Source organism: Trichophyton benhamiae (genome assembly GCF_000151125.1).
Source record: "Trichophyton benhamiae CBS 112371 chromosome Unknown Abenha-F-W-01a06.fp72, whole genome shotgun sequence".
Taxonomy (NCBI): domain Eukaryota; kingdom Fungi; phylum Ascomycota; class Eurotiomycetes; order Onygenales; family Arthrodermataceae; genus Trichophyton; species Trichophyton benhamiae.
Window position 1 is genome coordinate 579008 of NW_003315105.1, and position 25958 is coordinate 604965.

Consider the following 25958-nt stretch of genomic DNA (forward strand, 5'->3'; position numbering starts at 1 on the left):
AAAAAGGAAAAGGGTATATCGAAAATATCTTGGAGATATGTACAATGAACGCATTCAAGGATGATAACCGCCCCTGAACCAACACCCTCCGCCCCCGTCCCTGGGTTGCTGTCCAGACTGATTGCAGTCTGGCGCGAAAGTGTATACGCTATGATAAAAAGGAGAAGCAAACATAGAAGAAAAGGGAAGTAAGGAGGGGGAGGGGGGAAAGCAAAGAAAGTAAGGTGGCCGCTCTCTGAACGGGGGGCAAGGTAAAGGAGTAGTTATATATGTATTGAATGTATGGAGGGAGAAAAGGTGGGGAGTTGGCATCAACCAGAGGCGAGTTTCCCATTGCTTCAAGCAAGTGTGAAATGAAAACATGCTTTTTGAAATTGAAAGATGAATGAGATATTAGGATGCCATGTCGACAACTATAGTCGGCAGGGGGAGATAGGAAGGGGATGGTGAGAGAGAGAAGAAGAAGAAGGGTAGGGAGGTGCAAGAAAGCAATGGTGAGCTTCTGAGCGGGTGGTTATCACGACTCGTCCGTGGGCTTTCGGGCATATACTATTGTTCCTGGTAGATATGCGTTTGTCTTATAGTCCCGGAGAGTGGTACGCATTTGGGCAAGGAAGAGCTGTGCTTCTTCGTACGGCCATCTTAAAGCTGTGGTGAGGAGCCGGAGCATGTATCCCTCCACACCACCGTGTAGTCGCACTTGGTTCCAACGGCCAAGTTCCCGTAGTTTAGGATCTTTACTCCATCTATTCGTGGTAGTTAGTATGTATATTAGTACATTAAAACAGGGTGCAGAGGTAGGACTAACCCATTCATAGGCCACTTGTATTCGACCTCGACGACGTCGACGAAACCTGCTCTTTTGAGGCGCTCCTTGCTCTCCTTCCATATGGTAAAGGATTTGCCAAAGGTGGCGCCGGCTTCGACGACGGTCTTCCCCCACAGGGTGTAAAAGTGCGAAGGCCCGACGGAGCCGTCGTCCGAGGTTGGTTCGACGGAGTGCTCGACCATCTCGATGTATCCGCCGGGCTTGAGGCACTGGTAGCACTGCTGAAAGAACTCATCCCAGTCCGGGATGCAGCCGAACATCTCCCGGACATGTATGAAGTCAAAGTGGTTCTGGGGGTATGTCCAGGGGCAGAGGGTGACATCATCTACTTCAAAGGTGCAGTTGGGAGGCAGAAAGCTGGGCTGGATGGGCGACAGGTCGACGCCAGTGACCTTTGCACTCGGATACTCGTCGGCTATATCTCTGCGGGCTGTCAGTACACACCACTTGCGGGGAACATACATCTAAGCGTAGAGGTAGACGATGAGATGTGGATTGATGACATACATGGCCCATATTCCGGTGCCAGTGCCAACGTCTAAGATTTCCTGCTCGGGGCGAGACGGACGGTTAGCATGGGGATGCTGATGCTGCAGTGCGACGGCCTGCAGAGAAGCCCTGGTTCATTCCTAAGTGTTGGAAGGGTTGGAAGGGTGGTTACCTGGGGGTTGGAGATGGGCGCAAGATGCAGCTTGCCGTCCAGGGTCAAGAGGTACATGTGGTGCGCGAGGTCCTGCTGGTCGTTTGCAATCTCATCGTTCGGTCCCTACCGTCTCTGATTAATATCTCGACCATCGATCGACTGGGGAAGACACAAATTGGCAAGGCGACCTAGACCTACCCAGTAGGCTCCATCGCGATAGGAGTGGTACCGCCGGCCGTTCTCATAGCGATATCTGGTGATGTACGTCGACAGCGTCTTGGTATCGTCGCCCATCATCTCCCCTTCGCCCGTCGAGTCGGCATAGGCCTCGTCTAGCCCGTCGTCGCTGCTCGAGTCCGCGGCTTGCGGCGACGGCGCATCAGACGAGGCCGGCCGGCCATCATCCCCAGACGGCGGCGCCTGTTGCTCCTGTTGCTGCTCCTCCTGCTGCTCCGGTTGTTGTTGTTGTTGCTGCTGCTGTCGCTGTTGCTGCTGCTCCTCTTCTTCTTCCTCTTCCTCTTCCTCCGGCGGCTGCTGCTGGTAATGCTGATACGGCGGCGGGTAGTAGTAGCCCTGCTGATAATGATACTGCTGCTGCTGCTGGTGATGTTGGTGATGTTGGTGATGTTGGTGATGTTGGTGATGTTGGTGATGCTGGTGATGCTGGCCCTGCGGCGGCTGTCTGCTGCCGCCAAGCGGCTGCTGGCGATGTTGTGAATCCATCGCTCTGCTGCGTCTCCTTATCCTGGCACCCTCGACAGGCGGTTCTTCGTGCTGCGTCTGCGTCGTCCTGCTGGCTTCAGACGACCATCGGGAGCAGTAACAGAGGATGGTGTCTATGTATCAAAGAAAGGCAGAGGAAGATCCAGGCGAGCCACTCGTAAGCCTGGCGTTTCTTGGTTTTTTGTTTGTTCCCCCCTACCACCAGCCAGCGCGGAGGAGACGGCGGAAGAGACGAAAAGAAAAATAAAAAAAAAAGGTTTGCAAAGAACAATGGAGGTTAGCCCTCGAATGTAAGAGGAGGATAGAGTAGCGGATGGCGATCCTTGTTTGCTGTGCGGCTGCGGCTGCCGGTGCTGGTGCTGGTGCTGCTGCGTCGTCTCTCTCTGCGTCGTCTTCAGCGTCGTCCTCTCAGCATCACACGAGATGGTTGGCTTGCTTGGTGGCCGTCGTTGAAGGGAAAAATGCGAGAGATCAAAACGCTATGGTTTAGTCCACAAGCCAGCCAAACCCACCGAGCCATGCAGGAAAAAAATAGGCCATCATCCCGGTCGATACCATCAGGTCCTAACACTAGGGCAAGCCGTGGATATCTCGGTGAAAGGCACTAGTATGACTCGATCCGCCTGGCGGCCAGTGGTGGCCAAATCGGAGATTCCTGAAGTATCCCCGAGGCCGATAACCACTGATCACGCAGCATTATTCCATCCCCATATTTGCTTGCTGTCCACAGCCAGGCTCGTGTTGATCGCCTCTCAAAACCCCCCCCCGTACAGGCCAGCGGGAAGGCCTATCAGCATGTCCAGTGGCACAGCATATTCCTTTTCATGCGTGTTCTGCAGCCCTGGGTTAGTTATCCTTGTCCCCGTCAACTCTATCGCTGCCGTTTGGAAGGGGGGTGGGCAGATGTGGTCCAGTATGGCGGTTGTCGGTTTTGGTGATACGAAGGCAAAGACATAGGGAGGATATCAAGCACCGCCGACTTCCGCTCTCCCATTTTGCCTTCGAGGGAGGATTGCACAGCAGGCCAGCTGTTGCTTGCTGTGGCCCCCTTTCCACCCCCCAGCATCAGCAGCATCTCTGTCCTATATTGCCATGTCTGAGCCGTCCGACTATAACGGAGCATTGCAAACAGGACCTGGGCTCCTGATAGACAGTCTTTCTGCTGGCTGTATAAGGTTTCTTGGGCCGGACAGGGCCCAAGTTCAAGGGTTGATCTGAAGAATCAGAGCAAAGCCATAGTGCAGGTCTTAAGAAGATGGGATGATATCCACACTTTGGCGGTCCCCCTCGCTTCACTCGCCTGCCAGCGTGTTATTTTTCTTGCTTGGCCATAGGCTCACCAGGTTGGCATCTTGCATGATGGCCTTTTTGTTATTCGCTTCCTCAGGGGGGGTCCCATGGCTTAGGGTTCTCGTTCTTGCGCATGGCTTGCAAGAAAAATAATAATACGACCAACTGTATCCACACCCCTTCTCTTGCTGCCAATCTCCCTTCTTGATTTCTTCTGCTTAGAGTTGCCTCACGTTCGTCATGGGCGGGAAGTAACACGGAAGCAGTCCCTTGGGAAGGGAATATCTCCACTCAGGGTGCCATGGGATTGGGATTTTGTGCCTCTGGTTTTGGGCGTTTTTTTAACCCTTCGGTTCATCATCTTCTTCTTCCTGTTCCATGATCTAGTTCTGTCAAACAAACATCCCAAGGGCGGTCTGATGTGCCTCAGAGATGGGAGAGTATTTGTCCGTTATGGAAGATAGGAATCTTCCCGTTGTCTCGGGGGCCTTCGCCACTGTTCTGATCATTGGAGCCGGTAAGGATGGAGCCTCCTTCCTGTGTCTCATACTATTGGGATATTGAATATGGTCCCCCTCCATGACGCATAATTTTATTGACATAGCTCCCTTGGATCTAGGTACCACAGGACTTGCACTAGCTCAAGGATTCAAGAAGGTGAGAGAAGAGGCCGTTTTCAGCCCCGGACGGGTTTAGAATTGTGTCATTAGTTAACTCTTGATGGCAGGCCGGAATTGCATGCACCATATTTGAGAAGCACAAGAGCCTCAATGCATTACCGAGGGACTGGAATATGGGCCTCCATTGGGGCGCCGTAGCCCTACAGGGAGTCCTCAGCTGTGAACTATGGGACCAGATTGAGACTGTCCATGTCGACCCGAGCAAGCCGGTACCGGAAAAGGACGTGCTGAAATTCATCAACTCCAGCAACGGAGAGCTCATGTCAGAAGTGCATGTCTCCAAGTTCTACCGCCTACGTCGTAGCAAGCTGCGGTCCTTGCTCGACGACGACCTGGATATCCAGTACAACAAGGCTCTCAAGGACATAACGATGTCGAGGGATGGCCGGACGGCCACGGTTCACTTTGAAGACGGCACCTCTTCCACCGGCCAGTTCGTCATTGCTGCTGACGGGGCCCGTTCAACCGCCCGCCAGCTCCTGCTCGGCAAGAAAAGAGGCGCCATACGGCGTCTGCCGTACGCAGCAACTTTTGTGCATGCCAGATTCACAGCCGAGCAGGCCCTGTATCTCCGCAGCTTTCATCCTCTCTATATCGCTGGCATCCATCCCTCCGGGTACTTCTCGTTCTTCGGCATGCACGACGCCGAGGACCCAGACAGGCCCGAGACATGGACGTTCTTCTTCTATATCTCGTGGAAATACAGCCTGGAAGAACAAGACCGGACCTCCTCCTGGTCCAACAAGCAGCGTCTCGACCAGGTCAAGTCCTTCGCCAAAGACTTCTGCGACCCCTGGAAGAGCGCGTTTGAATGGATACCCGACGACCACCAGGTGTGGTACATGGGTCTGACTGATTTCGACCCAGGCTCAGATGGCCATTACTGGAACAACCACGGAGGCAGAGTGACGCTCGCTGGCGATGCTGCTCATGCCATGACATATCAGCGCGGCCAGGGGCTCAACCACTCCGTCACTGACGCCGCGAAGCTTGTAAATGCTGTCACGGACGCGGTATCCGGCCTCTCATCCCAGGCTACCTCGATATCAGCGTACGAGGACGAGATGATTGCCAGAGCCGGAACTGAGGTCAGGCTGTCGACTGTCAATACCGAGATGTTGCATGACTGGGAGCGGGTGCTCGCGTCTCCAGTGCTGACATCGGGAATGAAACATAAACACTGATGAAGTCATGAAGAGAAGATTATGAAACCTGGCGGATATCTCCCTTTATTTTTTGTTTTGCTTGATGCATGTCATGTTTTGTTGGCGGTTTATCTGTACTAATCTTGGTCTTTGGGGCTGGCGTTGTGATCTTCTTCTTCTTCTTGTGATATCTTCTTGCTGATATATTTGGTTCTTATATATGCCTGTTTGGCCCTCACCTTTACCCTTCTACCCCCTTTGCCTGTACACATCCTTTTTACCCCTTGTTTACTATTTGATGCCTTCCATGTTTATACCTCTTAGATGAAATGCCGCTGCAGCCATGGGCTCCCTTCTATATACGCCAAAATCAAGATAACTGACTTCAAAGAATTAAACAGTTTATATATTCAGCGTACATAATAAGTCCAACATCAAATGCCAACTATGGAAGAACAATCCTGTGTATAAAGAAAGAGAAGCTGTATGACATAATATATGCACCCAATGAAAGAAGAGAACAAAGGAGACACACAGGGATGCATCGCAATATGAGTTCTGTGTACAATATTGCCGAAGTTGCAAAAGAATGTCAAGTCTAGTTGGTAGCCATCCAGCAAGCCCCATCTAATGCACCTAGTGCTTTTTCACAGCTTCCTCTGCCTTGTGAACAGCGGCTTTGGCAGAGTCTGTGGCTTCGTGGGCCAGGTCCTTGACAGCCTCCTTAGCCGAGCCGTCCTGGGACCGTCTATACAGGAAGATACGGGTAACCTGTGTGAAACCAACGCAGCCAACGAAGAAGTTGACGGTAGCAAGGCTGCATTCCAACATGTTAGCAATTTACCTTAACAATAGGAGGCTTAAAGGCAAACACTTACAGGACGTTTCTGGGCTTGATGATAAGACACCATCTGGTCCAGATTGCTCCGGTTGCCATTAGGGCAGCGTTTTGAGTCAGGGAGAGCTTCTCGGCAGGCCGGGCCATGTCAGAGAGACCAGCTAGAACGAGAATCCACTGCAAAGGGATCCACTGGTTAGCATCAACTGCAGCCGTTTGTTATCGGTATTATATATATATCATGGTCGGGGTTAGGCAATGCGACTATTCAACGAACGAACCTTCATAACAGGAGCCCTATAGAGAAAAACAACGTCAATTAGCGAATTGGACCATATGTGCGAATATGCATATCTTGCATTCAATGACATAGCTTACCAGAAATGGACGGTCTTGATGCCAATGGGACTGTTCCATGACCGCTGCAGGAAGCTCTGCTGGGCCGCACCGGCGTCGGTGCTCTGGAATCGTCGGGCCCGGAGAGCCTGCGCCCTGAAGCGAGCAGTGGCATTCTGAAAGGCAGCCCTGGAGTTCTGGAAGAGACGCAGCCCGATCTTCGACGACATGTTGGCGGTAGTTTGTAGTGTATCGACTAGACAGAGAGAACCGAGAGACAAAACGGCCTTTTGATCCTAGAGAAACAAGATATAATACACAGCCGAAAGGAAAGAAAGAAAAGGCCAGGCCCCAAAGTCCAGGTCCAAGTCCAAGTCCAAGTCCTCGCCGTCGTTCTTCGTCGTCGTCGTCGTCGTCGTCTTCGTCTTCCTCGTCGTCTTTCTTGCAGCTCAACAACTCCGCGATCTTTCTTTCTTCCTCCGGTTTCCGCAGGCTATTTGATGATGTAAGAACTGAGTAATCAAAGTCACGTTATGCTTACATAAGCCTGGACTTTTGGACGTCAAACATCGAAAACGAAGCAGCAAAACGACGGCGACGGCAAGCTGATACGCTCAATTGAGGCTTCGACACACTCTCTTTGCGACGAACCAGGCCCTTGCGAACGAGCGGAGGGACTGTCTGTATAGCTGCCACCATGGCCTCGCGATACGCCTTCAACACCGGGCTCAAGGAACTCCGGTTCCTGTTCTGCCACTCCTCCGCACACGGCGATGCCACCAGGTAAGAAACGCCTTGTGTTCACGGTCATTGAAGGGATTCGGCAATGGAAGACCAGTCTGCTGACAGGTATATGTGTTCCCAGAGCGTTCCTTAAACGGGCATACCCCACCATGAAGAAGAACAACCCATCTGTACCGATATTGATACGGGAGGCCCTCGATGTCGAGCCACGGGTATTTGCCAGATACGGTACGTCTTATGCCTGGAATGATACGTGAGAGGAAGCTAATAGCGGTTAGAATTCGGAAAGGAGAAGCAAGAGACTCTCTTGGGTTTGAGCGATAAGGAAATAGAGCAAAAAGTGACTGTCCTTGTGAAGGATGGTCTGCCGCAACAGTCGTGATTGTACACTATTCTCTTACGAACCGAAACTGTTTTTCTCTTTTTTAAACCAATGTACCTATACCAGCGTGAGGGATAGATATGGAATAATACAGTATTCCGATATATTTACCAGGATACTCAATTACGTGGCATTTAACGCCAGACACAAATAGAAGAGAGGATCAAACTGGCATGAGACTCGTCGAAAGATGTTGACTGCGAATATCGGAAATATTAATGGCATTAATTTACTTTCCTATCCAAACCCCTTGCTCAAAGCTATTTAACTTCATCTAGGCAGCGCTCGCAGAGGGAAACCAAACGACCAAAAAGAGGGTATGGATATGAATAAACAACACGACAATCATCACGTTTATACCAAGGGTCATGAAAGCAAAGCAAAGACAGCAAAACAGAAACACGGAAAAACGCAAAAGTGTATAAGGTGTTATGTGCAAGGAAAGGAAGGAAGATTGAAAGGATTAATCCCCACCAGGGGGTGGTGGGTGGAATCAACATTAAGACGAGCAGACGGACATGCGAGGTAGTTATGAAAAAAACAAGACATTGCGAGATGCTCAAGTCAAGGGAATTCATCCAAAGCATGCAAGGTAAGACGAGTCTAGGCGAAACAGTGCAAAACATGCGTGCATGCAAAGGGATATCTCGAGCGGCGTAAAGCAAAGAGAAACAAGCATAAAGAAAAGGAAAGGAAAGGAAAAAAAAAATGAAAAAGAATTACATTACAATGCAGTCGCCTTCGTTTTTGTTGACGGCCGATCTAGACACGCGGGTCTTTTGCATTCTTGCGCCGCCTCGTCGAAGATCTTCCAGTCGTTCTCTGGCTTTCATGAAATTTTGCGCTGTACGACGTTAGCAGTACATTCTTCTTCTGCAAGGGGCTAACGAAATAAATAGGTATGAAAGGGCGAGGACTTACATGATGCTTTCCAGTACCATCTCTTCGCATCGTCCAGGTTCGCGGGAACACCAATGCCGACCTCAGTGAAGTAGCCCATCGCATACTCCGCCTTCGCCAGGCCGGCCATGGCAGCTTTACGAGCCCACAGGTATGCCTCCGTGTCGCTCTGCTGCAATATCCCCTCGGCACCAGTCAGATACCAGCCGCTAAGGGAGAGTTCGCTCTGGTGCTCGCCTTGCGCCGCCGCCTGCGTGTACCAGTATATACTCTGTCTCGGATCAACGGGACATCCGACGAGCCCGTACTCGTATGCTGCGCCCAGACGGTGCTGGGAGAATTTATAGCCCAATTCACCTGCCTGATGGAGCAGTTCGCGAGCATAGTTCTCGTCGCGGATGATGGAGTCGATGCCATGGGGGTTTTCGTACAGCAGGGCCAGCTCGTGCAGGGCATGCGGGTTATCTTCGTCTGCTCGCTCGGCGGCACGTTTGAGCCACGAGAGCGCTTCGCGGGGATTCTTGGGCTGGCCCAACAGGCCCTTGAGCAAGATCATGCCCATCTTGTACATTGCGGGAGGGTCGCCTAGGGCTGCAGCACGTCGGTACCATTGGACTGCCTTCATGGGGTCACGGCGAGTTCCTCCACCACCTTCCTGGCCCATTTCGCAGCACACGGCGAGGCGGTAGGCGGATTCGGCGTGGCCCATCTTAGCGGCGGATTGGTACAAGTTGAAAGCTTCCTTGGGGTTGATTTCTAGCCCCAGTTGGCCGGAGCCGTAGCAGTCGGCCATGTAAAACATTGCGGGTGGGTATCCCGCGCTAACAAGCTTTTTGGCAGTCTTGTAGGCGTCCATGACGTATCGTTCGCGGTTTTTAGCCTTGGTCTTTGGGTCTGCGCGGCCATTGTCGTCGATCAGATGAACTGAAGCTTCGACGAGCTTCTTGACCAGGACAAGCTGCTTGGCGTGATCTCCTGGGCTGCTTCGTGCAGCTTGCTGGATTGCGTGGAGCTCCCCGAGGGTTATTGGCTGTGACTGGCGGCGCGTATCACCGCCGTAGGATGCAGGGGCACCTTGGCCGGGCTGTGATGTAGGTGCTGGCTGCGGAGTGCTAGTATACTGCCTTACGGGCGCAGGTTTGGGTCCCTGGTCAAGGCCTGGTCGGAAGGGAGCGGGAGGAGCGTGGTGAGGGTGGTTATCCGGTCCCGGTCCCCCGTAGCCGCCGTACTGGTCATCGCCATAGCCCATATCCTGAGGCGGATACGCCTGTCTACCGTCGTATGGGCCTCTTCCACCACCATTCTCATGCGGAGGAGGTCCATATTGACGGTATTGCTGGTGCGGAGGTTGCGGAGGATATCCTCCTCTACCACCACCACCACCACCACCACCACCGTAGCCGCCGCGTTGGACCGGAGTCATGGCTCGAGCATCTGGTCTTCCATAGTATCCATTGCCTGGATGACCGCCGTAGCCCTGGTGGCCGTATGCTGGGGATTGAGATCGTTCATGCATCAAATGTCCCGGAATGCCGTTTGGAGGACCGTGCCTTTCAGGAGAAGAGTGCATACTTCCTGATGGCTTGTAGGGAGCATATGCAGGTTTTGGTCCTGCCGATGATGATGATGATGATGACGGCATGGGAGGATTAGGCTTCTCGAACGGTATCAGCGTCTCTGCATGCGGCGAGGAAACGTTGTCGTCAGACATTGCGCCAAAGTTGGGCATGTCGGGTTCAGTTTCGGGCCCTGCGTTGTCATAATAGTCATTAAGCAGATCCTCATTTAAGTAGTTGAGCTCGTCTTCCACACCACCTTCAACTTTGTCAGCAACGTGAGGTTCGAGGTCGGCAGCGGCGTGCTTCGGGTGGACTACCTCCGGTTTGACACCAGCAGCAGTACCTGGTCTGGATGAAACCGGGTGTGTGTCGGGGAGGCGATGAGGGTGCTGTAGGGCAGGGCTCAGAGGCGGGGGGCTAAGGCTAATGCCAGGGTCCTGCCAGGTGCGCTTGCCGGGGTAAAGGGGTCTCTGCTGCGTCCCAGATGCTGGTGTTACTGCTGCTGCTGCTGGTGGCGGTGGTGGAGGTGCCGGTGCTGATGTTGGTGCCGCTGACATAGGGTTAGACATGGTGACAGGCATGGTAGCGCTTCGAGTAGGCGGAGCACTTCGCGGATCCTGCCGGGGAGGAGCAGGCTGATTCGTTTCAACAGTCAGAGGAACAGGAGCTCCAGCTTTGCGCTGGACAGGCTGACTTCCATTCCCACTTGGCGGCTGACGGGGGTTCATCGTTGGCAGCGGTTCGGAGTGGTACGTCGAGGGCGGCGGACGGTTGGAGTTTGAGGTATGCGGCCTTGCAATCTGGGGTTCTGCGTGATTCTGGGACTTGTTATTATTGAGCTCGACAGCGCTCATCTTCTTCTGCAGCCCGTCCATGGAGTTGCCGCGCTTCTTTGGAGGGAATGCAGGGAACGGGTTGTCAAAGCAGCTCTTCAGCTCTGGAGATTTTTGGGGCGCTACAGACCGCAGTTAGCATTGTCCTTAACTAACTAGTTACTGCATGCCATATAAAGAAAGTAGCAGACCTACCGTGACGGGGAGGAGGCTTGTTCTGCGGCCTTGCTGGTCCAGGAGGTGGCTGGTGGTGTCCGTTGGGAGGCGGCGGTCCTCTATAGCCCGGCGAGGGAGCAGCAGTAGCAGCAGCAGGAGGAGGAGGAGGTCTGCTGCCGCCGGGAGCCATATGATGATGGTGGCCGTCATCGTACATGGGCCGCCCACCACCACCACCACCACCACCACCACCACCACCACGCGCATAGGGATCCTGCTGGCCGCCCGAGTAGCCATCGTCGTAGCTCATCTGCCGGCGCTCGGGGCCAGGACCAGGCGGACCGCCGTAGGGAGGCCATCTGTCTGGCTGCTGGTGGTAGTTGTAGTACTGTTGCTGTTGCTGCGGCGGCGGAGGCCTGTTGCCGCCATAATACTGCGGTCCTCCCGGTCCTGGCGGAGGCCCACGACGGGGCGGCGGACGAGCCTGGTGGTAGGCCATGGCCGTCGACAGTGGACAGTGGACAGTGGACAGGCGTCCAGCTAACTAGCTGCTCCTCTTGATTCTGATAGTAACCAGCTAGTCGGCTGGGCTAGTGAGAATCGCCAGCCCGTCCCTTCTTGGTGGTTCCAATGCGGCTCCTTCAGCGTCTTATCGCGATCCCGATCTCGATCGTCGACTCACTAGTTAGTGGGAGGAGGTTGGTTCGTTAACTAGCTATAGCAGTGGTGATAACTAACGATCTCGACAGCGATGCGCCGGCCCCGCCAGGAGGAGTCTCTCTCAACGGCGAGTCAGGCAGCAGGTATAGTATATCACCCGATCAGCATCTAGCTATTTGCGTGCCGGCAGCGGTCGACAGGACCTGGTTCTAAATATATATCGAGGGGCGCGAGGGAGTCAAAAGGAGGCGGGCGAGAGCAAAAAGGGGAGCAAAAGGTGAAATGGAGGCGATCGATAGTGCGAAGCGCCGAGCGGGCCGTTAATATAAACTCGGTGTCAGGCCAGTCGAAGCCAGCAGGGGGATGTCTCTGCTAGTAAGTATTAATTATGCTGCTGCTGGCGATGATGATGCCGGTCGAAGATGGCTGTCAAAAAGGACGCTGGTCGAGGAAGAAGCAAAAAGCGACCACGCGACAACCCCGGCCAGCTAGTTAGCCAGTTAACCGCCGGCCTCTCTTCTGGTTCCTCCTGCGTGTTCGATGCAGTGACTGGAGCGGAGCCTGCCGTCGTCTTGCTGGACCAGCCTGGCGTTGGAGTTGATCAGAGATGCAGCTGGGGGATGCTGGGAGATGCTGGATGTTATAGTTATATAGATGGAGATGGAGATGAAGTGGATGGAGATGGTTATAGCTAAGCTGTTAAAAAGTCCACTTGGAGGCTTCGCTAAGGCGCATCCGACACAGGAGGCGACCTTTTTTTTGCTTCTTCGGTGCTTCTTGTGTTTGAGGCTGCGCGCTTGAGGGCCGTCGGCTGCTGATCTGTTTAGCTGCTCTGTTACGCCAGCGAGTCACAGCATGGAAGACGGGCAGTTATACAGAGATATAAGACTGCCTGCGGTGCGACGGGGAGCCCCTGGGCAGGAGACTCTCGACTCTCTCTCGCTGTACGACCAACGGCCCCCGAGCGAGGAGAGTCCAAGGGCTTCTGCTGCCCTCGAGCTGCCTGTGTGATAGGCTCGCTTGTAAGTAGGCTTTTCGACCTGCCAGGCACCGCTGGGGCTTTGGCTCGTATCGCCCTCGGCTGCCCCTGACAGACCCCCCGGCCAGCAGCCAACCGAGCCAACATTTAACGGCGATGGCGATACGAACGGCTGTTCTGGCCTAGCTGGTCCTTGGGAAGCGGAGACTTACGATCTATGATTTACAGTGTCTTACAGGAAGAGAGGTAGGATTATTGTGAGTGCAATGTAAGGCAGTGATTGATAGACGGCTAACTATATATAAATCATACCAAATGCAAGTCCAGTAGGTTGATAATGTGATGATTCGCACAACGATGAAGGCGTCTCTAAATAGTTTCGAGATGACGGTCTGAATCCTGTTGAGAAGAGAGAGTAAGCCACTGTTCTAGCAGTGGCGTTTCTATACTCGAAAGAAATTGATCAAAAATGTCTGCATTATCTGCGACAATTTATCCAACCATTTTCTTCGCTGCATTGTGTTCGATGTATCGGTCCCAGCTATGCTTTAAGAACAGTATAAATATTTGCTGACAAGATTTCTGCCCCAGACGATGAAGCCGACCGATAGCTTGAATCGTGGTATTCACATTGATTGCGGGTTCTACCAGAATAAGAGTGGTACAATCGCGGTGTAGGTTTAACCCTACACCACCACAAGCATAGGATAATTCCCATTGATCCCACCGAGTATCACTGACAACTATTTGGATCTCCCCCTCGGATCTGGTGATTGACATCGAGGGCCCAGAAAAGATATACCAGCCAGCCCACTTACACCTTTGTTAGTGACGTGGTCTTCGCTTCATCTTGGAGATGTATTCTGCAACTCTTGACTAGCCCTTGGTGATAACTTCATCCTGCCTATCACCAGTCAGGTCGACAATCGCTATTTTGATGGACCTTTATTGTAAACCACCACGATGCTCCGTGTCGTCAGGTTATGAAAAACAACATATCCTCTGTCCATCTATAAGATATCCCACACAGCAACACCCGCTCCCTTGTGAACTAGCAAGCAACAGCAGCGGAGGCTAGCTAGGCTGCTGCGGATTCAGCCGCCAGCTAGACCGTCCAGGCCACTGTATAAATAAAAGGAGTTACCCTGTGTACAGAGTGCCCCCAGCAATACCTTGGTCAGACATTAGTTAGTCCTCCCATCATTCCACCAGAATTGACAGTTGCGGGCAGCAGGCAGCCAGCACCCACATGTAGTGGTAATAGGGTCATTGAAAGTAGGCATGCCAGCTTCGCAACCGTATAAGGCAATGCAAATATAACAACAGGGTGACAGGGTATGACTCCCTCAGTTTCTTCGATCGCAGCGCGAACCATCGTATCTGTGCTCTTTTAAGAAGCAGCCACGTCTTTCAGAGGCCCAAAACTCACGGGATGGGCTCTCGGCGATTGCCACAGCAGTGATCGCTCGTAGAACTGCTCGAACCATTCCTTACCGGGCCAACATAGATCAAGGAGTAAGTAACTCCTATACATTGATATCACGACCCTTTTGCGGCTGTATATGCCCGTGTATGCGAATATAGTTGTGTCTTTGCCGAACTAAGTAGACGAGCCCTCGATGGCTATGGAAGGGCGACGCCTAGAAGCAGAGCAGATAAAGCAAAAGACGCCCCTGTTGAGTTGATGGACTCTGGATGGATCTGAAAAATACGTTGGCAGCTAATTTTCCAACCTTGAAGGCAAAAGCAGTTGCCATCCATATCCCGCACACCAGAGTGTGATACCTAGTACCTTACCTTCAACGCCACAGCCAGGCCGGGTAACTTGTCCCAGCAATGGATGACCGCCCGGGTCGAATAAATCTGCGACCATGTATCGACCCAGAGATGGTTGGTCAAAATGTTCACAAAGATGCGTAGGTCAGTAAAGGGGATCCCACCCCAGGCAGAGTACCCAGTAAAAAAGCACCAACCCGTGGTATTTCCTTCCCTAGATATCGTAAAAGCAGCTGCAGAGCAGACTGGGATGGCCTTCATTCTGTCAATATAGTCTTCGCCTCCTGGAAGCTCTAACACACAACCCCTCCAGCAGAAGGGACAAGCTGCTAATAAACCAAGCGGTAATAGGTGATGCTAGAGTCCGGTTGATTTATTGTGCAAGAGACAAACACACCCCTGCTAACATCCAACAGAGGACCTTCCACTCTATAGAGTGCATAAACCAAGTGGTAATAGGTAAAGCCGAAGTCTGATCAATATAATATGCAGAAGATAGACACACCCCTGCTAACATCCAACAGAGGACTCTTTATCTTGTAAACCAGTGGTATCTTATAAGGCTGAAGTCCAGTCAATATATTGTGCAAGAGACAGACGCACCCCCCTAGCTAACATCCAACAGAGGACCCCCACCCCATGTAGTGTGGGTGGGGAAGCCAGGGGGCTCTAGATATCTAGAGAATGACTGTGTATGTTATATATACTATGTATATCGTGAATTCCCAAGACCACCGGCTAAGGCAGAGGCAAAGACAGCAGCTATTGGTATATTCCTCTTAAGTAACGCTGCGGAGAGTGTCGTAGAAAGATAGACCGCACCAACCCCCTAATATATATGCAGGGGGGGCGCACTTGTATCGCTTTTTCCAGCTCAGGTACTGCAGTATAGCTTTATAAGCTAGCAAACCTGGCGCATCACCCAGCTCCCATAAGAGGCTGAAGCCTTGTAAATCTCAAAATGATGAGTTCCATATCTCGTTTGTGGTTTCAGCGGTTGAAGGAGAAAAAGACAGCAACAAAGAGCCGGTATGAGACAGGGGTATTTTCTTTGATCTTCTCTAGGATGTCGATGTCAGCCGCTGTAATATGCTTGTTCCTGCGCTTGCTAGGTCCCACGGCAGTGAGTCTTCTCACAGCAGCCCTGTTGATCTTATTTCTGAGAATATCGAATGAGAGGCCACTGCTCTTCATCTTTCTGATACGTTTGGCTGTTTATATAGCTTTAACGTACTTCCAGATCAAGTTTGTATTCTTCTTTCCCAAGGCCTGACATATGCTTTCGCACCAGGGAGATAATGTGAGAGTGAGTTCTACTGTTTTTCATCTCCCAGCGATATAGAGGTCTCCTTGATCCGGTACTCGAGGAAGATTGGGTAGATCGTTAGTCCGATAACCAAATCAGAGAGTATATCAACCCGAGAGTATTGGCTGAAGAGAGCCGTAGTGTCACAGGATATGAGAGAGAGCAAGGTCTCTGTCGAGGTCCCTATCAGCTAGATATAGATAGGTATCTCCATGCAGTTTTATCTTGAGAGAAGGGAATGCAGTATACAAAAGACGGATGGTCTCTCTGGGATAGAGAGAGCAAAGTATAGGGCAAGGTTCTGTCTCAGCATAAAACAGAGAGGTAGATAAAGGAATAAAAACAGGTGGTTGTAGACATATCTGTGCTTGAGGATGAAGTATATCGTATAATTCTATGGATGTCGGCATATCCACCAAGACATAGGAGTTAAAAGGTAGTAAGAAGGTAGTGGGATAGAGAGGGAAGATGAGGAGGAATGCTGATGAAGAAATAAAAGAAGAAGAAGAAGAGAAAGTCCAAAAGAAGGGAAAGATGGGGGTTTATATAGACCTCCGGGAGGGTCTCCTTCACTATCTCCAGACTCCCCTCGCTGTCTTGGTGACTCTCCCTGCTTCACTGTCTTCTTCACTATCTCTATCTTCACGCTCTCTCTTACTGCGTATCCCTTTTTTCACGGTGTCTCTTCACGGTGTCTCTTCACGGTGTCTCTTCACGGTGTCTCTTCACGGGTATCTCTTCACTATCTCTGTCTTCACACTCTCATGCTGGGTATCTCTATCTTCACAGTGTGTCTTCACCATCTTATTCTTCACCCTGCTTTCTTACCTTCTTTATTCACTATGTTATCTTCACGTCTTCACCGTCACTCTCCCTATCCCTGCCCTGTCTGTCTCTATCTTCACTCTCTATCTTCTCTTCTATCCCTTCACTGTCTCTTAATTGTCTTTTTGCTGTCTTCAACTTTAAGCTTTTAACTCTAACTTTAGACTATTTGCTTACTCATATATTACTCATCAGCATAACATCACGTGTATTTAATGAAAGGAGCATCGCCAAGGCCTGCTTACGTACTCCAGAAGAAGGCAGAAACGAAGCCTAAAAAAGAAAAGAAAGAAGCAAAAAAGGAAAAAGACGACGACGACGAACAAGCAAACGAAAAGACAGCGAGAGAAGACGAAGACGACGACAACAACGACGAAGAAGCGAAGACGAAGAGACAAGAAGAAGAAGAAGAAGAAGAAGAAGAAGAAGAAGAAGAAGAAGAAGAAGAAGAAGAAGAAGAAGAAGAAGGCCATCCTGCTGTCGTCTACGAACGTCCTCTTTGGCACCGCCAGCTCCGCCTCGTCGACTTGCGCGCCCTCGTCCTCGCCACTGCTGCCCGTCGCTGCCAGCACTCCCAGCAACTCCCAGACTAGCGTTCAAAGCCAGCCCGTCCGTCCCTGGTCGCAGATAGATAGTTACATCTTCTGCGTCTTCCCTCCTCCCTCCTTGCTTGCCGCCAGCACTACTACATAACCGTCGCAAGCTCCCTCTCTCTCGCCGCCGTATCTTCCAGCGTCCGTCTCTCTTGTTGTCTCACATACACCACCGCCATGGCCGACCGCGAGCAGCCCTACGACCCTTACATTCCCTCCCAGTCGAAGCCCGGCCAGGATGGGCCGACCTCAGGCAACCAGCGGACAGCAGCGCTGCAGGCCGTATGTCTGACCCTTGCTTGATACGGCTGTTATCTCCCGATAATGGAATAGACAATAATGGGGACAAACGTGCTGACGAAGTAATAGCAAATCGATGATACCGTCGATGTGATGCGGGAGAACATCAACAAGGTCTCGCAGCGAGGCGAGCACCTGGACTCCCTGCAGGACAAGACAGACAACCTCGCCGTCTCTGCTCAGGGTTTCCGTCGGGGAGCCAACCGCGTCCGGAAGCAGATGTGGTGGAAGGATGTCAAGATGCGCATATGGCTCATCATCGGCATCATCGTCCTGCTCATCATCATCATAGTCCCAGCCGGTGCGTCTTTCATCTTAACCATCTTCATTCTTGTCTTGACAACCGCATGCTAACCTCCATGTAGTCGTCGCATCAAAGCATGCCAAGTGATTCTATACGTCCATATACCACCTAATCCAGCCCCCTTCGCCAATACCCTTGCCATCGAACAAGCGAAGGCTCTCTCCCTCGTCCACCTCATGAATCTCCTATTTAGCACTTTAGCACTGCCTCTCCCCCCAACTATGCGAAATCCATGACCGTGTGTGTGTGTATTCTGATAACTGATTGTGATTGTGATACTGATGCCTGGCCTACTCGGATGACCACGAGTTTTCCCCGATGACCTTTTTCTTTATTTCCTTTTTTGTGCCCTGATTTCTTTTGTCTGTTTTTTTGTGATTCTGTTTTAATACCATGACTCTTTGAACTCCCGCCGATGCCAACGAACCATCTCAACTGGAGTCGCTCTGCTTTAGGGACGGGAACCAAGGGGTAATAGAGGGTTTCTTCTTTTCCTTTCTCTTTCTTTTTGGCCAACGAAATTCCCGTAATGTGTTACAATAGCGACTATTATAATGGCTGCGTGTTCTCCCTAGCCACTCCCCTTCTCTCTCCTCCTCTCTCTCGTCCTGTCTTCCCTTCTCTGTACGTAGTCTTGCTTCGTTGATACTGCATGTCCTATGAAAGCTGCATCCCTATAAAAAGCAACATTGGCAGTGGGTCGACCAGGGCAAGGGTGAGCAGACCAGCCTTAAAACATGATAGTAGAGCAGCTACTCCGTACTACTACTAGATAAATATACTAGTAGCAAGGGAAAGCTGCAGCTAAGTGCCGTGCAGCCTGTTTATGTTTATCATTTATTATGCGGCCGGCGCAGCTAAGCTGAGAGCCGAGATCGGCTGGCTTTTTTTCGCTGGTGAAGAAGCTAAAAAAGAAAAAAAGGTCCACCTTCGCTTTTCTTGCCGGTGAGTAATAAATATCAGACCAGACAGACCGACGAAGACGAAGACGAAGACGAAGACAGACGACCAGCCGCGCTCTTGCTCTCTCGCTCTAGCAGACGAAGAGACGAGACGCCGAACGAGAAGACCAGATTGACCGTCCAGCACTGCTCTGCCGCCCATGTCGAGCCATCTTGCGCGGAGGGCCGCGGGCCGCCTGGCAGCTCGCTCCACCGGACTGGGGGGTCCTGGCCGACTGGCAGCTTCACCAGCTTCACCAGCTTCATGGACGGCAACGCCGCTGAGATATGGCTCTGCTGCATACAGACAAAGACGCAGCTACACCTCGTCTCGCTACCAGCCGCACCTCTCGACTCGCTCGACCGTCGTCCAGCTGCTCAGCAACATCGGCTCCAAGCGTGAGGTCCAGCAGTACCTCTCCCACTTCACCTCCGTCTCCTCGCAGCAGTTCGCAGTCATCAAGGTCGGCGGCGCCATCATAACAGAACACCTGCAGACGCTCTCCTCGGCCCTTGCTTTTCTCAACCATGTCGGCCTATACCCGATCGTGGTGCACGGGGCCGGACCCCAGTTGAACAAGATGCTGGAGGACGCCGGCGTGGAGCCGCATTTTGAAGACGGCATTCGAGTCACGGACGGCAAGACGCTGGCGTTGGCCAGGTCGCTTTTCATGGAAGAGAACCTCAAGCTGGTCGAGGAGCTGGAGCGGTTGGGCGTCAGAGCAAGGCCATTGACCACGGGTGTCTTCTCGGCAGACTACCTGGATAAAGACAAGTACAATCTTGTCGGCAAGATCAATGGGGTCAACAAGAAGCCCATCGAGGCCGCAATTGAAGCCGGATGCTTGCCTATCCTCACCTCCATGGCCGAGACGCCAGAGGGCCAGGTGCTGAACGTCAATGCGGATGTTGCTGCCGGTGAACTTGCGAGGGAACTCCAGCCGCTGAAAATCGTATACCTGGCTGAGAAGGGCGGGTTGTTCAATGGAGATACAGGCGAGAAGATCTCGGCTATCAACCTGGATGAAGAGTATGACCATCTCATGAAGCAGTGGTGGGTTCGGCACGGAACCCGTCTTAAGATCAAGGAGATGAAGGAACTGCTTATGGACCTGCCCCGGACCTCCAGCGTGGCTATCATACACCCTGCGGACCTGCAAAAGGAGCTGTTCACTGATACCGGTGCCGGAACCCTGATCAGACGGGGCAACAAGGTCCAGACTAGGAACAGCATCGAGGAGTTCGAGGATATCGAAGCCCTAAAGAACGCTCTTGTGCGTGATCAGGAGGCGCTGGATGCCAGGGCTACCGTGGACAGATACGTTGACTCACTCAGAGGCAAGGAGATCAAGGCCTACTCGGACGAGCCCCTGGAGGCTCTGGCCATTGTCCTGCCGCCCAAACCGGGCTCTACGCTCGCTCACCTGGCTACCATGTCCATCACCAAGACCGGCTGGCTGACCCATGTTGCCGATAACGTCTTCACCAGCATCCAAAAGGACTTCCCCAAGCTTACCTGGACCGTCAAGGAAGACGACGAGAACCTCTCCTGGTTCTTCGACAAGGCTGACGGCAGTCTATGTCGGGATGGCGAAGTGCTTTTCTGGTCCGGCGTCAAGGAGGCGGACGAAGTCAAGGACCTCGTCGTCGAATTCAGCAAGAATGGCCGTGACATGCTCGGTAACCTCAGCATGGAGTCCTCCCTGAATAGCAGCGTGGCAGGTGGCAGCAATCCTTCTGCAGCCGTCCAGCAGAAACGAGCATTCTCTACAGCCACCACCACCGCTTCTGCTCTGCGATCCCTCAGACAGCAGCAACAATATACCCACCCGGGCTTCTCCCGTTCATACACCACCCAGACCAACCCAAACCCTCCCCTGGGCAAGAAAAACGCATCCAACACCAAACCCTCCAAGGTCGCCCTGATCGGTGCTCGCGGCTACACCGGACAAGCCCTGATCAGTCTTCTCAGCGCCCACCCATACATGGACCTAGCCCACGTCTCTTCCCGTGAGTTAGCAGGCAAGCCACTGCAGGGCTACAACAAGCGGGAAATCATCTACGAGAACCTCAGCCCAGATGACGTCAAGCGCATGGCTGAGCAAGGCGACGTCGACTGCTGGGTCATGGCCATGCCGAACGGAGTGTGCAAACCGTTTGTGGACGCCGTTGATTCCGTCGACAAGGAGAAGGCCGTCATCGTCGATCTCAGCGCAGACTACAGGTTCGATGACTCCTGGACATACGGTCTGCCGGAGCTAGTAAATCGGTCTACGATAGCCAAGGCAACTCGCATTGCCAACCCCGGATGCTATGCCACAGCTGCACAGGTGGGCATTGCGCCGCTGGTGCCGTACTTGGGCGGCCAGCCTACTGTCTTCGGTGTATCTGGGTACTCCGGCGCAGGAACCAAGCCTAGTCTGAAGAATGATGTGAATTACTTGACCAACAATATCGTTCCGTACAGTCTTACGGACCATATCCATGAGAGGGAAATCGGCTCTCAGCTTGGTGCTGAGGTTGCATTTATTCCTCATGTTGCGGTTTGGTTCCAGGGCATTCACGTATGTCAGCCCCTTATTCTACTTCTATCCTGCTTTTTTCTGACACTTGCTAACCATGTTATATCCAGCACACTATCAACATCCCGCTGAAAGAGGCCATGGCCTCCCGCGACATCCGCAACTTATATCAGGACCGCTACGCAGGTGAGAAACTGGTCAAGGTCGTCGGTGAGGCGCCGCTGGTCAAAAACATCTCCGGCCGCCATGGGATTGAAGTCGGTGGTTTCGCAGTCCATTCGAGCGGGAAGCGAGTCATTGTCTGCGCTACTATTGACAACCTTCTCAAGGGTGCTGCAACTCAATGTCTACGTGCGTTTATCCCATAGCCCTATATTCGACTTAAAGCATACGTCTAACAAAGCCATAGAAAACATGAACCTCGCGCTAGGATACTCGGAGTACGAAGGTATCCCCCTGGATGGCAGCAGCTAGCCACCAACCGCCGTCTACCCCAAACGAAACCCTATATAGACACCATCCTGTCTTGTTGTAGTTGCAATTTCATTGCCGTTCCAGCTCCAGTTCCAGCTCTGCCATAGACTCTGTTTGTCCTTTTTCTTGTGCCTTTAGTATGTAGCCACTGTCAAGATACTGTTTTCTTTGAACGCATAGCTGTTCTCGTTTCGTCCGTCTGTTTGTATTTAAGGTAGGATGAAGATGACGCTCTTGCTTGCTAGCCTTTCTGGGTTATACTGATAGAACTGCTGCCAATCGTCTACATTACTTCTATCTATTCAATATCCCTTGTCCATCTACTCAATATTCACCCCCTTAATGTCCATCTTTTATATCTTTCTGTCGCTGGGAAGATTCTGCCCCCCCAGAACCCGTGACTCTCCGCCTTCCGCTCACTTGCCCTCACTTCCCGATTAGGACGACGCGACTCTCTTTTTCTTTTTCTTCTTCTTCTTCTTCCTTCAAGCGAGTCCGCAACTTCATCTCTGCTCTGTAGCAAACACAGCTCCGTCCACGGTTATAGATAACCTATAGACAGACTATAAATACTCGAAAGAGTCAGGAGAATCCCGATCTAGAGTATTAGAAGACAGACGCCATGTTCTACAGCCACGAAAGTAAGTGCTTCACTGGCATCAATTGGTGAATCACAGTATAGAGACTGTTAAAATTGATCAATTGCTAACTCGGGCTCTACCATAGTCCTCACCTCGCGGGAGCATGGCGTTGCTACAGTGTGGTGAGTTGGTTATATAGAGATCAAGCATAGAACGTCAAAATGGCCCTTCTAATGAGGAATTGACAGGCTGGTGGCGACTCTCGGGGCAAAGTCAACTACACGGAAGGTGAATAGGAAGGCAATATTAGAAGTAGACGTGCCCAAGGCGTGTGATATGATTATTCGACCGGATGCTCCTATGGCATTGAGATTGCAGGGGAACCTTTTGTAAGTTTTCCTTATATTAGACTCTTTGACTTTGGATATATAGCTAACACAGTATAACAGGTACGGGGTATCTAAAGTCTACCACCAGCAGTGCGGGTATGCGCTTCTCGATGCTGAAGCCACGCGGGATAGAATGAGGACCATGTTGAAGGTTATCAACAATGCTGGCTTGGATCCTGACGCGGGAAAGGCCAGGTAAATATTTACTATCATGCCACACTCAACATCATAAGATAATGATTAACGATTGTAGACCTGATCAAATCATGCTTCCACATGACCCGACTTTTATTCCTGAGCTGATGTTGCCCGGGTTAAATGTTGATTTATCTGCTCTGGATATGGGACGGGAATGGGTATCACCCCGTAAATCCAGTCTGGTATCAAGCTACGTTCCCAAATCATCTGCTACCAACTGGTCACCAGCCGCACAGCTGCAGCTGAATCTCTCATCTTCGGATATCGGTGGCTTCCAGGCAGGGGAAGGCCTAGGATATATCAGTGACATGAGCAGCGCTAGAAAGGAGCCTCAAGTAGAGCTGCCACCCTACTTTGGAGACGAGGCCGGTATCTTGTTACAACCGGACTTTGAATTTGATGGTGAAGGTAACATCATCGAGCTATCTCCGAAGAAAGCTGCACAGCCAAGGGAAAGTGAAGTCCAAGTGAGGGATGACCGCCTGAGTACTTTGAGAAATACTGGAGTCGACTTGCTCGTTGACGATCATCAAGTGAGTCAAACCTTAGCTTTCTTTTTGTTAACATAGTCCGGATTGCTAATGCTATGAGTATAGCCTGATGGAGATATTGTCATGGATGGCATTGATGCCGGTCAGAGGGAAGGGATGGATAGTCTGCTTGTATCTGAAGGTACACAGCCACGAGGGCAAGTGACTGATCCAGACTACTCCAATGTTCCCCAGGTATCCTCGGAGACCGGTGAAGTAAAGGCACCCTTTAGAAGGAGAAAACTTCCCAGGATGTTCGGTATAGATGAGCCCGCTGAGCTTCGAAACTCTGATCTAGCACAGTGGAACTCAGAGTACGCGGAGAACATGGCCGCTGCTGCCAGAGCCAAGGTCCAGAACAGGCTTATCACCATTGCTAAAAAGAACGCGGCATTTTGGGTTCTCGGTTCGGGAATTGGAGCTGTAGGTGCCGGCTTGGGTGCTGGAGCAGTGCTACATCCGCTTGCTGCCTTTTCCGGAGACCAGTTACTCGCCTCTTTGACCGGAGCTCCATGCAAAGAGAGACGTAGGAAGAGGAACCATGAGGGGAAAGACGAGGATGCTGATGCAGCTGTGGTTGGTAAGAAAGCTCGTACTAGGCAGGATGATGAGCCTGAACTTGGTTTAGGCGAGGCTATAGAAGTGGATGAAGGTCCTGGCCTTGTAATTGAGGTATGCACCTATTTCCCCCCGGGTGGGAATCTCCAGAGACGACCAAGCTTCATGCACTGACATGTCGATCAATATAGGACATTGAGGTCGGCCGACAGGCTCCTTCGTCTCTTCGGGATGACGACCTATCGAACATGCCATGGAACATCACCGCATCTATCAGGAGCAAGAGCTCAGCGTATTCTCGCCAGATCTTCGCGAGTGGAGGCGTGTTCTCGAGCATTGGCGGCCCGCGATCTGTGGTAAGTCCCGGACCGGATGGACTGCCGTCTGCCTCCAACGCAGCAGCCCTAGCAGCCTTTAGACGAGGACGCCTAAGAAGTCCGAGTCCACTCGCTGGTCGCGGTGGAATGACAAACGTCCACCTGCCAAGTGACCAGGACATAGGCATAGACACGTTCAGCGGCATTGACGGTGGCGAAGGAGACGGGCAACCGGGGGAACAGCTCGATCACGATGAAAGGGGCAGCGTCCAAAGGCCCAAATGGTTAAGCAGTAGCAGCCTCGACCAGGAGACCATCAACTTCTACGAGTACCTGCAGACTCGCATTGAGGAGGAGGAGGAGGAGGACGATGATGATGATCGGAAGGCCGGAGTATGCAGTTCAGGGGTATCGTTCACCTCGCTTCTTCCTCCCAGATCGAGCTCCCGTATCGTCGCGACGCAGGCACTGCTGCACGTCCTGACCCTCGCAACGAACGGAGCACTTCGAGTCCAGCAAGAAGTTGCCAATAAACCAAGGAGTGTTCAAGATGCAGGGGACATAATCCTGATGCTTGGATGTTAAAACAGGCGGCTCTTCACATGCCCACAACGCACGCGAGCGGAGTTCACGTCAACATATTTCATATCTGACCATTCGATCTAACTGCATTTCCGTCTGTCTCTTCTTTTTATTTGACGTTATTTCTCACATTATGTTTACGCATCTCCAGGGGGCGATCCTTTCCCAGTTATATATCTAATATGGTTATATATCGTTACCGTCCCTCGATCCCAAGTATAGTTAACTAACAAATTATCAATCTCTCCATGCTCCCCCGGCCTGCACTGCCACCGGCCTTGGCAGAGACACCAGCCTGAAACAAACCCTCGCTGGGCCTTGACTGAGCCTTCGCCGGCCTCTTGTTCTCCCTTTTTCCCAGCTGACGCCGACCAGGGGCGAGCCAGACAGACTTCCAACCACCAACCACCAACCACCCGCAGCAGCCAGCAGCACCGACAGCACCGACAGGCAGCAAGCAGCCCCCCTGGCGTCGACTGCCCGCGACAGGACTCTCTCATCGACCTGCAACTAGAGACGGCCAGCCCGCGCCCTCCGCATCCTCTCCAGCCGAGCTTGGCACCATCGTCGTCAGCCCAGCAGAAAAAACGTTCGTCGCAGTTCCACCTCAGCACGCAGATCCACCGCTGTCCAGGCGCCGCGCTCTCTCGCTCTCTTGATATACCGCTGCACCAGGGAGACTTCACTTCGACAACAACCTTACGCTCTCCCGCTGCAGGCTACACTGGACACACACGACTTCGATAGCAAGTACGCTCCCTGCCCGTCGAGAGCACTCTGCTACCACGGGCCCTATCCGTCTCCCAGCCGCTTGCTTGCTCTCTGGTGTCTCACACGTCGGACGAGCCCACCCCCCGTCAAATTCTCTCGCTTTCGCCGCTCAGATGACCTGAATGACAGTATCTTGACCGCATGCTACGTTCGCTGACTGCTTGTTGAATCGACTTCGCTTCCCTGTTTATCGTCTCTCGTTTTGATCACCGTTGCTGTCCATACGTCATATCTTTTCTCTGCATAATCTCTCTCTCTCTCTTTTTTTTTTACCCTCCTTCACCTTTTTCGCCC

The 25958-nt window shown here is 52.1% G+C and overlaps 11 protein-coding genes across 11 annotated transcripts; 7 read left to right on the forward strand and 4 right to left on the reverse strand.

The window, feature by feature from the left end:
* Positions 1–148: 148 nt before the first annotated feature.
* ARB_07642 (uncharacterized protein) lies at positions 149–2195 on the reverse strand (the record flags this gene model as incomplete). Its single annotated transcript, XM_003014289.1, has 5 exons — positions 149–502; positions 551–746; positions 809–1293; positions 1491–1595; positions 1671–2195. The coding sequence occupies 5 exons, from the start codon at positions 2193–2195 to the stop codon at positions 149–151; spliced, it is 1665 nt and encodes a 554-aa protein (XP_003014335.1).
* A 1869-nt stretch (positions 2196–4064) lies between these two features.
* On the forward strand, positions 4065–5349 carry ARB_07643 (monooxygenase, putative; the record flags this gene model as incomplete). The annotated part of the gene is made up of 2 exons (XM_003014290.1): positions 4065–4142; positions 4213–5349. 2 exons carry the CDS (start codon positions 4065–4067, stop codon positions 5347–5349), a joined length of 1215 nt encoding a protein of 404 aa, XP_003014336.1.
* Positions 5350–5946: 597 nt separating this feature from the next.
* ARB_07644 (uncharacterized protein) lies at positions 5947–7183 on the reverse strand (the record flags this gene model as incomplete). Its single annotated transcript, XM_003014291.1, has 4 exons — positions 5947–6127; positions 6189–6340; positions 6527–6977; positions 7026–7183. 4 exons carry the CDS (start codon positions 7181–7183, stop codon positions 5947–5949), a joined length of 942 nt encoding a protein of 313 aa, XP_003014337.1.
* A 1146-nt stretch (positions 7184–8329) lies between these two features.
* Positions 8330–11557, reverse strand: ARB_07645 (chitin synthase activator (Chs3), putative; the record flags this gene model as incomplete). The annotated part of the gene is made up of 3 exons (XM_003014292.1): positions 8330–8454; positions 8532–11006; positions 11098–11557. The coding sequence occupies 3 exons, from the start codon at positions 11555–11557 to the stop codon at positions 8330–8332; spliced, it is 3060 nt and encodes a 1019-aa protein (XP_003014338.1).
* Positions 11558–12140: 583 nt separating this feature from the next.
* On the forward strand, positions 12141–12413 carry ARB_07646 (uncharacterized protein; the record flags this gene model as incomplete). The annotated part of the gene is made up of 1 exon (XM_003014293.1): positions 12141–12413. The coding sequence occupies one exon, from the start codon at positions 12141–12143 to the stop codon at positions 12411–12413; it is 273 nt and encodes a 90-aa protein (XP_003014339.1).
* A 3050-nt stretch (positions 12414–15463) lies between these two features.
* Positions 15464–15667, reverse strand: ARB_07647 (uncharacterized protein; the record flags this gene model as incomplete). The annotated part of the gene is made up of 1 exon (XM_003014294.1): positions 15464–15667. The coding sequence occupies one exon, from the start codon at positions 15665–15667 to the stop codon at positions 15464–15466; it is 204 nt and encodes a 67-aa protein (XP_003014340.1).
* Positions 15668–16247: 580 nt separating this feature from the next.
* ARB_07648 (uncharacterized protein) lies at positions 16248–16721 on the forward strand (the record flags this gene model as incomplete). The annotated part of the gene is made up of 1 exon (XM_003014295.1): positions 16248–16721. One exon carries the CDS (start codon positions 16248–16250, stop codon positions 16719–16721), a length of 474 nt encoding a protein of 157 aa, XP_003014341.1.
* A 98-nt stretch (positions 16722–16819) lies between these two features.
* ARB_07649 (uncharacterized protein) lies at positions 16820–17197 on the forward strand (the record flags this gene model as incomplete). The annotated part of the gene is made up of 1 exon (XM_003014296.1): positions 16820–17197. One exon carries the CDS (start codon positions 16820–16822, stop codon positions 17195–17197), a length of 378 nt encoding a protein of 125 aa, XP_003014342.1.
* A 177-nt stretch (positions 17198–17374) lies between these two features.
* On the forward strand, positions 17375–17851 carry ARB_07650 (uncharacterized protein; the record flags this gene model as incomplete). The annotated part of the gene is made up of 2 exons (XM_003014297.1): positions 17375–17479; positions 17567–17851. The coding sequence occupies 2 exons, from the start codon at positions 17375–17377 to the stop codon at positions 17849–17851; spliced, it is 390 nt and encodes a 129-aa protein (XP_003014343.1).
* A 479-nt stretch (positions 17852–18330) lies between these two features.
* ARB_07651 (uncharacterized protein) lies at positions 18331–21632 on the forward strand (the record flags this gene model as incomplete). The annotated part of the gene is made up of 4 exons (XM_003014298.1): positions 18331–18425; positions 18621–18746; positions 18888–21306; positions 21375–21632. 4 exons carry the CDS (start codon positions 18331–18333, stop codon positions 21630–21632), a joined length of 2898 nt encoding a protein of 965 aa, XP_003014344.1.
* A 1218-nt stretch (positions 21633–22850) lies between these two features.
* On the forward strand, positions 22851–24896 carry ARB_07652 (Rad21/Rec8 N terminal domain protein; the record flags this gene model as incomplete). The annotated part of the gene is made up of 4 exons (XM_003014299.1): positions 22851–22903; positions 22962–23439; positions 23503–24108; positions 24186–24896. The coding sequence occupies 4 exons, from the start codon at positions 22851–22853 to the stop codon at positions 24894–24896; spliced, it is 1848 nt and encodes a 615-aa protein (XP_003014345.1).
* Between the last annotated feature and the right edge of the window lie 1062 nt (positions 24897–25958).